We start from the raw sequence: 12500 nt of genomic DNA on the forward strand, positions 1-12500 counted from the left end.
TTGATTTACTTATACACACACACACACGCACACACACACACACATACATACATACATACATACATATACAGTATCTGACAAAAGTCTTGTCACCTATCCAAGTTTTAAGAACAATAAATAAGAACTTGACTTTATTTGGTATCAGAAGTGGCTTATATGAAAGGCAAAAGCCTCTAGATTACGCTTATTTTACCAAAATAAAATATGATCATGTCTTGATTTTTAATTATTTAATTAGGACGGTAAAGTCTCACTTTGCTTAGACAAAAATCTTGTCACTTAACAGAAATAATGTACAGTATAGAATATAAAGTCATGGTGCAGTGGATAAAGAATGAATATTGTGAATGACTCCCATGAGCTTGGAGGACTGCATCCATACATCTCTGCTATGCCTCAAATCACTTATTAATAAAGTCATCTGGAATGGCAAAGAAAGCACTCTTTCAGGACTCCTAGAGTTCATCAAGATTATGTGGATTAATCTTCAATGCCTTCTCCTTTATCTTACTTCACACATGCTCAATAACGTTCATATTTGGTGACTAGGCTGGTCAATCCTGGAGCACCTTGACATTCTTGCAGGAACTTTGATGTGGAGGCTGAAGTATGAGAAGGAGTGCTATCCTGCTGAAGAATTTGCCCTCTCCTGTAGTTTGTAATGTAATGGGCAGCACAAATGTCTTGATACCTCAAACTGTTGATGTTGCCATCCACTCAGCAGATCTCTCGCATGCCCCCATACTGAATGTAACCCGAAACTATGATCTTTCCTTCACCAAACTTGACTGATTTCTGTGAGAATCTTGGGTCCATGCAGGTTCCAGTTTTCCATCCATTTTTCCTACTGATCAACTAGAAGTCAAGTTATTATTTGTTGCTCTTACATCTGGGATCAACGACAAGGTAAAATCTAAACTAATATCTATATAATTAATTATCTCAGACAAACACAGAGCACCCAAACACTGCAGTGCTTTTTAATTTTCTCCATAAAAAAACTTATCAGAGTTGCAGCAATGTTTTGTCAGCTTGTCATCCTCTGAGAAAACAGTTGATGGTAGCCTAGAAATCTACATACACCCCCTGCACCCCCTGGGCTGTGGTAAAATTTTCAAGTGTTGACCGGTCCAGGGTGATAAAATGTTGGGGACCACTGTTCTAGTGGACATGTATAAGAAGGTTGTATATCTGAAGCTTACAATAAAACATTTGGCAAGTAACATATTTTAAATTTGCAAAAATTTTTACAGCGCCCTCTAGTGGATTTGTCATCTAAAACATGCAAAGAAACGTACCCAGAGCAATGTATTTTACGTTTCGCACGCTGTTAAAATTGTATTAGTTCAATGAAATGAACTTTTCTAGTCAGCTCAACTTACATCAGTCAAACTGATTAAGATATGAAGTTAAACTTTGTATAACTTAAAAAATGTAGTTGAAACCTGATTAAGTTATTAAAATAAGTTAAAGCAACGTGAAAATATTTGTTGTCTTGACTTTTTGTCATTACATATTGTACAGCGTACAAACGTAGACTGATGCACATAGTTTCATTGAGTCTGGACTGGCGAAAGTCTGCAGGTAGTCTTGCATGTAGCGGTTTCTGGTGAGCCAGGCAGATAAATGTAGCAGGATTTCTGAGTCTCACCATCCATTCTTCATTTTGCAGCTTCACAGAGTCTATTCCTTCCTGGACTACATCATGGGAGGCTGCCAAATACACTTCACAGTAAGTGGGAACAGCAGTGCGCTCCACATTTAGCAGCGCAGTGTGATCCAGACTCTTCACAGATTTACTGCCTGCATTCTCCACCAAGCATGTTGATGCTAACGCCAGACTTTGAGCGACTGATAACTGCCTCCTCACAGAAAACGCAACGCACACATAGTCAATTATATGTGATTTTCTTGGGAAAAAAGGGAGTCCAAGTCCGTTGTTTGGCTGTAAAAACTATGGGAGCTTGTTTTCACCTTGTAATTACAAATATGGTAATTGTGACTTCTTTTAGATCTTACAATTCTAAATCTCTTTCTTATAATTATGCAGTTATAAAATCATGAATTATTTTCATATATATTTATTTATATATTAATACTGAGTAAAATAAGAGAGTATTGCAATATTCAAGTGCAGAATATAGAGAAATAAAGTCAGAATTGCAAAACAATTTAAAAAAAAGTGGAATTGCAAGAAATACAATCACAATTCAAAGAATAAAAAGCCAGACGGACTAAATATTAGCTGTGTAGGTTTGATTGTGTGTGTGTACACTTGTATATATTTAATGTCTGGTTCTGATCAGTTTTAAAACACAAAAATAAAATAAAATAAAAATAATTATAATGCTAGATTAAAAGTCAACCTGTATTATTTATGCACTTTATGTATAAAAGTCAACCTAAATCAAATTTAAGGCCTAAAATGAGGTTATAATTCTGTGAAAAAACAAGTTATAACTGCAAGATATTTTATAATGTCTTTTAATATGTTTATGTGTTGCAATTTTAAGTTACTAATCCACAATTCTGACCTTATTCCTCACAGAATCCTTCACTTTATATCTTGAATTGGCTAGTTTATTGACTCTCTTGCGATTCTGATTTTAATTCTCACAATATTTCTATATTGCAAGTTTATATCTCACATTTTTTTTTTTACTGGGACATATTTTTGATAAATCAAGGGTTATTTACATGCAGTTTTTGGCATGGTCAGTTTGCTCATAGGCTCACCTTTACAGTGTTGTACTTGAGAGCACTCAGGTTAGAGTCCGGTGAAAACACGGTTCCACAAAAATAAAATAAAATAAAATAAAAATATTTATAATGCTAGATTAATAAATACATAAAAGTCAAACGGAATAAAAGCCTAGAATTCAGAAAAATAGTTTTAATTGCAAGATATAAACTTTTTTATAATGTTTTTTTTTAAAAATATGTTTATGCTTTGCAATTTTAAGTTTCTAATCCACAATTCTGACCTTTTTCCACACAGAATCTTTCACTTTATATCTTGAAATAGCGAGTTTATTGTTGTTTTGCAATTCTAATTCTCACAATATTTCTATATTGTGAGTTTAAATCTCCCAATTTTGGTGGGGGAAATATATATATACATTTCAAGAAAGCCTATAAATATGCAGTTGCATTAAAAAAGTCAGTAATTGTACTTATGAAATACAATTCCATGTTTATATCTCACAATTCAAAGATTTCCCCCCTAGTACTTTTATGATGTAACTGAGAATTTATATATAACAATTCATGAGCCACAGCCATATCACCCTGCAGCCCAAGACCGGTTACTCACTGAAGCTAAGCAGGGCTGAGCCTGGTCAGTACCTGGATGGGAGACCACATGGGAAAATTAGGTAGCTTTTGGAAGTGGTGTTAGTGAGGCCAGCAGGGGTCGCTCAACCTGCAGTCTGTGTGAGTCCTAATTTCCCAGTAAAGTGAAGGGGACACTATACTGTCAGTAAGCGCCATCTTTCAGATGAGATGTTAAACCGAGGTTCTGACTCTCCTTACCCATCATGGCCTCCCAATCATCCCCATCCATCGAATTGGCTCTATCATGGTGCACTGGTGCCGTTGTCCTTTGGCAGCCATCACTTCATCCAAGTGGATGCTGCACACTGGTGGATGACTGTGAAGCGCTCTGGCTGTATGGCCATACACAATAAATGCGTTATATAAATACACATTACATTACATTACAATTCTGAGTTTATATCTACAGTTGTGAACACACAGCTGTGAAAAAAGTCAGTATTGTGAATCAGAAACTCAAGAAAGTTGTGCGATTAATGTCACAATTTCTGTTTATTTATCCTGTGCTGCAAACAGGCCTCCATTAAAAAATAAAAGTAGCAATCAAAATATGTTATTTATTCCCCATTCACGTTTGTCATTTTGATAACACTTTTGACAAGCCATCCTTGAGTTTCCTGTTGAGTCTGATTGTTTCACGGCTGGAGGCAACATAACAGATTAAAACCACCTTTAAACAGTTTTTTTAAAGACTCCCACTCTTATGCCTCCTATAATAAATGGGTCAAGATCATTAATGAATTCAATTGAATATTCATTATTTAAATACCCAAATTCTCCCGTTGCCTGTTAAAGTAAAGATAAGCAGATGTCAAGTATAGTGAAAGCCTCAGAGGGAATGTTTCACACAAGACCTTGTTAACTATTCAGCAATGCTTTAATATAATCATGCATCAAGTGTTTTGAGATGAATTGGAGAGCATATGGTAGCCATTTATGCTGTTTTGGATTGCAACATCTGGTTGACGAATCACTCTAAACAAATAAAATGTACATTTCGAGCACTTTAATTATTGATGCAGATGGGTTCTTTGATTGCAGAACTATTCTCTACTCAGGTTTTATGTGGCTTCCTAGGAAAAGAGACACATTTTTGTAGACAGACATTTCCTTTCAATTTTCCCACAATGGGAGACGACTGTTGTTCCAGGCGTGAAACTAAAACGATTAAACTTATTTGACGATCGATCAGATTATGTAAGCTGTTACATTTTGGTCCGATGCGTTTTTTTTTTTGCAGTTTTACTAAGAGAGTTTGTCATGCTGTTATCTCTCTAGGTTGCCATAGATTTCACGGCGTCCAATGGGGACCCTCGCAATAGCTGTTCCCTGCACTACATCAACCCATATCAGCCCAACGAGTATCTGAAAGCTTTGATAGCCGTGGGGGAGATCTGCCAGGATTATGACAGGTTAGTGCTGGTGCTGCTGATGCTGATGATGATGGAGCCGGACACAAACACACAGGTTTTGCTGCTGGAATTGAGTACATGTAGTATGTGCTGGAAAACTAGATTATTCTGTAATAACGAACAAATGTAAAGTGAAAGAAGGTGCCATGTTGGCTCAGTGGTTAGCACTGTCACCCTACAGCAAGAAGGTCACTGGTTCGAGTCCTGGCTAGGCCAGCTGGCATTACAGTGTTAGAGTTTGCATGTTCTCCCATTGTTTGCGTGGGTTTCCTCTGCGTGCTCTGGTTGCCTCCACAGTACAAAGACATGCGCTATAGATGAACTGGGTGAACTAAATTGGCCGTAGTGTATGAGTGTATGTGTGTGAATGTGAGAGAGTATGGGTGTTTCCCAGTACAGGGTTGTGGCAGGAGGAGCATCCGATATGCTGTAAAAAAATTGATATATGTAAAACATATGCTGTAATAGTTGGCGGTTCATTCCACTGTGGCGACCCCTGATAAATGAGAGACTAAAGGTTTATTTATACCGTGGCTGAAGCCGACTCTCATGTGCACTTCTCAAAAAATGTAACTACTTATTTCAACGATGCGAAGCACAAGCTCTGTGATTGGTCAGCTTGATAGCTGTGACAAGTGTAGGTGATGCTGAGAGCCGAGAGCCCGACGCAGAAAGTGTTTACAAGTGTCGAGTCACGTGAGGGAGCTCCAGACGGAAAGATTTGTGTTTACCTGATGATTAAAGTTGTTGCAAGTCCATAACGACGTGTAGCGCAAGCTCTGTGATTGGTCGAGTTAATAGCTGTGACAAGTAAAGGTGATGCTGAGAGCCGAGAGCCCGACGCAGAAAGTGTTTACAAGTGTTGAGTCAAGTGAAGGAGCTCCAGACGGAAAGATTTGTGTTTACCTGATGATTAAAGTTGTTGCACGTCCATAACGACGTGTAGCGCAAGCTCTGTGATTGGTCGAGTTAATAGCTGTGACAAGTGAAGGTGGTGCTGAGAGCCGCGAGCCCGACGCAGCAAGTGTTAAGCCCGTGAAGGAACTCCAGATGTAAGCTGTTGTTTTGTGTTCACCTTATGATTAAAGATGTTGCACGTCCGCAGGTTCCTGCCTCTGAATGAGCAAGTTTGAGCCACTTGTACAATAATGTAGCGTTCAGAAAAAACAAAACACCCTCAAAGAAACTCGACACAGGGGAACATAAAAACCTACTGCCAGCTAGCGTTTCGGAAGTGTTGTTGTGGAGCAGCACAAACAGCATGCAGAAGTATAAATGCACGACTGTGCGCAAGGCAGGTGCCATGGATCACAGCGATCGCTCGACGCAGAAGTATAAACCAGCTTTAAGCCAAAGAGAAATGAATGAATGTATAGTGAAAGTATTCAAGCTCTCAGTTACAGATATGTTACTCGATAAAGAATGCGCATATTTGGCATGCTGTCCGGGGAGAGCCAGGAAAAATCTTGAAGTTGTTTTGCCCACATTTTATGCAATTAGCTTTCAATGATATGTTTATTACACTTCAGATTTAATGATCTTCAGACTTACAATATGCTCCCTTTGTAGTGCACTCCGAAAGCATTTATTTTGATTGCAGCCGGGGCTCGTGAAGAAAGTGAAAATCCATTACAATATTTGGAAACCTTCTGAGAACAAAAATACACATTCATCCTTTAATTTGGGCTGTACTAAAAATGCATCTGTATATAGCTGCGCAACATTTCAGGTGTCATTAAATTGTCTTTTAATGTTGACAGCACATTGTTGATTATGTTTTATAGTGCTTTATTACTTATGTATTTCAACATTTTGTGTGATCAGTTGGTATGGAACTGCTTCTGAGGCCTAGAAGAGGTCACTGTGGAAGGTAGTAACAGCAGCCAGTAAGTTGTTGGGAATAAAAATAAAGAGCATTAATAGTATATACAAAGAAAGAGTACTAAATAAGGCTATCATGATTGATACTGATGAATTTCATCCTTTATTCCAATTGTTACCATCAGGTCATCGATATTGTGTTCCCAGATGTGTTGGAAATAGGACAAATTATCATTTATGGTAACACATTTTATTTTAATGGTCCATTTGAGTATTAGTAGACTGTCTGCTTAATATCTGTTGATACTGCCGCAGATCAGACATTTAACTGACTATAAGGAACTTTGCAAGTACATGTCAACTTACACTAACCCTAACCCCAACCCTAACAGTCTACTTATAATCTAATGAGAATTAGTTGGCATGTAGATGCTATGTAACTTAATTCAACAAACTAAATAACAAACGAACTAACGAACGAACGAACGAACGAACGAACTAACGAACTAACAACTAACGAACGAACGAACGAACGAACGAACGAACGAACGAACGAACGAACGAACGAACAAACGAACAAACGAACGAACGAACGAACGAACGAACGAACGAACGCACTAACTAACTAACTAACTAACTAACTAACTAACTAACTAACTAACTAACTAACTAACTAACTAACTAACTAACTAACTAACTAAATTCATAGACAACAAATGAATGAAATAATGATTAACTTATTACTCTAAATCAGGGGTCTGAAACACTTACGTCCTGCCCTTCGCCTCTCTCCAGCCCGGAAAAAAATTACCCCCATCCCCCCTGCTCTTCGGTTCACATTCGCCTTCACCAACCCCCCCTTCTGTACACACATGAACATAACCATCCATAACCAGTTCGCCACCGTCAGCTTCACCGCCTTGCTCTTCATTTTCCTATCGCTTCCCCGACTTTTTGTTTTTTCAGCACATGCCCCTTTGAAAGTCTATGCACTGTACTGTTACAATGGCCCTCATATCGTTTTTCAGTCACTGAAATGGCTGAATTTCAGTGACTGAACCCACCATCAATTTGAGTTTAAGACCCCAGCTCTGAATGCTACTTCTTATTGGTAGACATATTAATGCAACATAGGCTCATTCTGAAAATGTATCCCTATATACATATCTGGAGATCACGAATTATGTAGCCAGAAGTACATATGGCAGCATTTCGTCTTTAAAATGTACGTTTTCAGAACAAGCCTGGGTTGCATTAATGTTCGTTTACATATTTAATCACAAATTAAACTTTTACTGAATACGCAAACCTATTTCAAAAACCCAGAAAACCTATAAGAACTTTGAGGTGGTCTCTTCATTTCCTCCAGTGCTATGCAGACCAGTTTAACCAACATTTTTAGGCATAGTTTTAGGCTGCTGTTTTGAGAAAAACAAATGCAGGTTTCCTAAAAAGCATGCTGATAATAAATGTATTATTCAAAAGGCATAGATCATCCAAAAATGAAAATTCTGTCATCATTTACTCACTCTCAAGTTGTTGGAAACCAGAATACCTTTCTTCTGCAGAATGCAAAGTGTAACTGGTGCCCAATGACTCAGCAAGCCAACAGTGGGCTGTCGACAAGCTTTAGTTTAGAGAGGTTTAGATTTTGTGCTGTGTTCTGCACCATCAGCATTATTCAGGCCCCGATGGGACGTTGTGGCTGACACTCCATCGTAGTTGCTTGTGGTCTTTGCTGTTGCAGTGTGTTAAAGCATAATGTTTCAGCCCTGATGCAGCAGCACAGCTGGTGAACAGTCAACTTTTTTCACTGCTAGTTCTTTGGCATCAACTTGAGTTGTAAGGGCGCTTAATATTTTTTAAGTCAGTGGGGACCAAGTGGTTTCAAAGATCCCCTCAAATTCATACAGGTTTGAATACAACTTGAATTCATACAACTTGAAGGTGAGTAAACGAGGACAGAATTTAAATTTGGTTCACCCAAAACTGAAGATTCTGTCATCGTTTACTCATCATTTACTTGTTCCAAACCTTTAGGAGTTTCGTTCTTCTGTTGAACATTAAATAAGATTGTATTCACATGTAGATCGTTACTTCCAATTGCAACTTCCCATTGTATTCCCATATAGATTGTAACTTTTTATTGTAACTTCCCATTGTATTCCCATGTAGATTGTAACCTCCCATTGTATTCTCCCATTGTATTCCCATGTACATTGTAACCTCCCATTGTAATGTTCCATTGTATTGCCATGTAGATTGTAACTTTCCATTGTAACTTTCCATTGTAACTTCGCATTGTAACGTCCCATTGTATTCTCATGTAGATTGTAACTTTCTATTGTAACTTCCCATTGTATTCCCATTTAGATTGTAACTTCCCATTGTAACATCCCATTGTATTCCCATTTAGATTGTAACTTCCCATTGTAACATCCCATTGTATTCCCATGTAGATTGTAACATTCCATTGTAACTTTCCATTGTATTCCCATGTAGATTGTAACTTCCCATTGTAATGTCCCATTGTATTCCCATGTAGATTGTAACTTCCCATTGTAATGTCCCATTGTATTAAAATATAGATTGTAACTTCCCATTGTAATGTTCCATTGTATTCCCATGTAGATTGTAACATTCCATTGTAACTTTCCATTGTATTCCCATGTAGATTGTAACTTCCCATTGTAATGTCCCATTGTATTCAAATATAGATTGTAACTTCCCATTGTAATGTTCCATTGTATTCCCATGTAGATTGTAGATTGTAACATTCCATTGTAACTTTCCATTGTATTCCCATATAGATTGTAACTTCCCATTGTACACTCCCATTGACTTTTAATGGAGAGAGATCAAGCGTTGCCGAACTGAGTTGTGGGTCCATTGAGTCGCATTGGCTCCATTGCTCTGAGCAGATGTTAAAAACGTTCAACTTTTCAAGCACCAACGCAGACATCAGCCAATTAGGGGTGCCTTTCCGAAACACTATCATAAACCAACTAAGGTCACAAGTTCTGTTGTTACAAACATAGTTTGTTGTTTTGCCGTTTCCCAAATGCATAATTCCAACAAACATTCGCAAATTGCGTCGCAAACTTACAACTACAGATGCAGTTAGAAGCTGAGTTTCTGGTTGTGTTCTATTCACAGTTATCCGCCCTATGCCCTATTCCTTTTGAACATTCCAACATTTAAACTTGGAACAATTTTTAATAAAAGCATTAAAGTCATTTCTCTTAGGTGTAATTTGCTTTCAAAGTATTTTTACAGTTCAGTTTTTGCCATCTTCTAATGACTTCCCTTTGCAGTGCACTTTCAAAACATTTATGCCATTTTGAACACAGCCATGGACCATGACTAAAGCTATAGGTGACCTATTATTTAAAAGCTGAATTTATGTCTCCCAAGATTAGATTAGAATAGATTTAAGTTAATTAAGGTAAGTTAATGCTTTAAATTTATAGTAGGCTACTTATTAAGAAATGTATCTGTAGCTTACTGTATATGACATGGGCCTTTGGGTTAGAACATTTGTGCAGTGGTTTGAATGTGTCAAAGTTATAAAAGTAGAACAAATAGCAAAAATCAGTCTAAGGCAGTCTAAAATAGTGGAAAAAATATTAAAAAACCTTTATTGATTTGGCTATTCCTTAAAACTGCACCTACGCATTTTGGCAAACACTTGGCTTCATTGGGTAACAGTGATCAGGTGCGTCTGGAGTTTCATGACTCATTAGAATATCTAAACTATATGAAAATAATATATTGAACACAAGATCAACTCAACAATCATTATTAATTCAGCATTGATAAGGCTTTTTAATAATTTTTCCACATTTTTCGAGTGCCTGATTTTTGCTGTTTATTCTGACGAATCCCTTGCCCAAAGAGCACCGACACATTATTAAAGGTACCCCTGAACACTTTTTGATTTTTTGATTTTTGTAAAAGTAGACTTTTCAAAAAAAATGTAAAATAAATAAACAATACCCTACTTATTAATAATAATAAATAAATAATAACAATTATTTAAAATATACTTAATTTGTTATTTGGGAAACGCACCCCAGATCGCTTAATGCAAAAGCGCTACCATGGAAAAGCGGTCTGTCAAAATGGAGAAAAAGGATATTATCATGGTTGATAATCACCCAGTGCTTTAGGATCAATCTTTATATACATCTTTATACACTACTACTACTACTACTACTGTGCTTTTATGTGTCATGGTCCAAGTTGGCTGTCATTGCTGTGACAGTTGTGTCAGTATGAGCTTCAGACATTTTCATGTTTGCATTCCTATTTGTTTATGAGTGGGTGCTGCCATTGGAATCTTTTTATCTCAAGACTTCTGGTCCCATTCACTTCTATTGATTTTTCGATGATAAAAGCAACTTGTTATGCCGCTTGATGTTGCAAACTGAAATTTTTTATTATATTATTCAACTTTTTATGTATAATCGGAAGTTGTAAAACAAGCACAAAAACAAACTGAATAAAGTCAATAGATACTTAAAGAACAATTATTAGGCACTAATATGTCTTTATTATTGTGGTCTTTTGCCATGTTATAATCTAATGCTGGCCAGATTTTAAACCCGGAAGACAAAAATAGTGTGAAAAAGCCAGCCTGATCTCATGAGAAAACGTAAGTATTTTACGTTTTGACAGTTTAGTGGCTAATTCGTACGAATTCGTACGAGCTCAGTCGTACGAAATGGTACGATTTTAAAAAGGAGGCGTGGCACTTAACCCCGCCCCTAAACCCAACCGTCATTGGAGGATGAGCAAATCGTACTAAATTGTACGAATTAGATCGTACGAATTCGTACGAATTAGCCACTAAAAAAAAAGTTACTAATTTCCGTGAGATTGTGTTGGAAAAAGCATGAGCATGAGTTTAATCTATAGCTACATTGAACAAACATCATCTTCTAGCTAACATCATTTTATTTCATGTACAACACAAAATCTTCTACTAAGACCCGTGTTGGTTCTGGCAGCAATAATGTAAAAAAGCAAGGAAGGAAGGAAGTGTTACCATTTTAATACACCAGTATGCTCTGGAGGGTGAACTTGACTCCCAGCCTACTCTTCCTGTTGAAAACTCCTCATTAAAAGTGCATGGCAGCAGCGTTTCAGTAAGCACTCCTCCTCAGTCGACTCCCATTCAGGTCTGGAAGAGATAAAAAACAACTCCTGTCCAAGAATGGATTATGGACCAAACCAATGGGGTCAGCGCCTCAGAGTGACTACTACTGAGAGCAACAAATGAGACATATTCCACAATACTGTAGATGGAAATTTGACATAGAAGCAGAACAGTGCTTGAATGTGTGCCATAGACTGTTGGCACAGTATGAAACAAATGATGAAATGAGAAAATCTTTTCCTGGCACCTCGTCAAGCACTAAGAGAGTCTTTTGAAGAACTTATTGTAGTATTATGGTATGACAATGTTGTTGGTTCTTACAATGTGCACAATAATTGATTCTCATTAATATGTTGTAATGGGGACTGATGATTAGATGACAAAAATGAATACTTGTGATGAATATATTTGCACTTAGAATGTTTAAGATGTATACAGAATTATTAGCCCACCTGTATATTTTTCCCCTGATTTCTGTTTAATAGAAAGAATATTTTTTTCAACACATTTCTAAGCAAAATAGTTTAATTAGGCAAGTTAGGTTAGATAGGCAAGTCATTGTATAACAGTGGTTTGTTCTGTAAACAATAGAAAACAAACATTCCTTAAAGGGGCTAATAATTTGGACCTTAAAATGGTTTATAAAAAATAAAAAACTGCTTTGATTCAAGCCGAAATAAAACAAATAAGACTTCTTTTATCTCCAGAAGAAAAAATGTTATAGGAATTACTGTGAGAAATTCCTTGCTCTGTTAAACATAATTTGGGAAATATTT

General features: G+C 36.9%; 1 protein-coding gene across 1 annotated transcript in view; it reads left to right on the forward strand.

Moving 5' to 3' along the window:
- cpne7 (copine VII) overlaps positions 1-12500 on the forward strand; it is a 123224-nt gene that overhangs the window by 68024 nt on the left and 42700 nt on the right. The window contains exons 5-6 of the mRNA XM_056460797.1: positions 1673-1732; positions 4612-4745. Of these exons, the coding sequence (XP_056316772.1) occupies positions 1673-1732; positions 4612-4745 (194 nt within the window). The remainder of the gene's footprint in view (positions 1-1672; positions 1733-4611; positions 4746-12500) is intronic.

Source organism: Danio aesculapii, chromosome 7 (assembly GCF_903798145.1).
Source record: "Danio aesculapii chromosome 7, fDanAes4.1, whole genome shotgun sequence".
Taxonomy (NCBI): domain Eukaryota; kingdom Metazoa; phylum Chordata; class Actinopteri; order Cypriniformes; family Danionidae; genus Danio; species Danio aesculapii.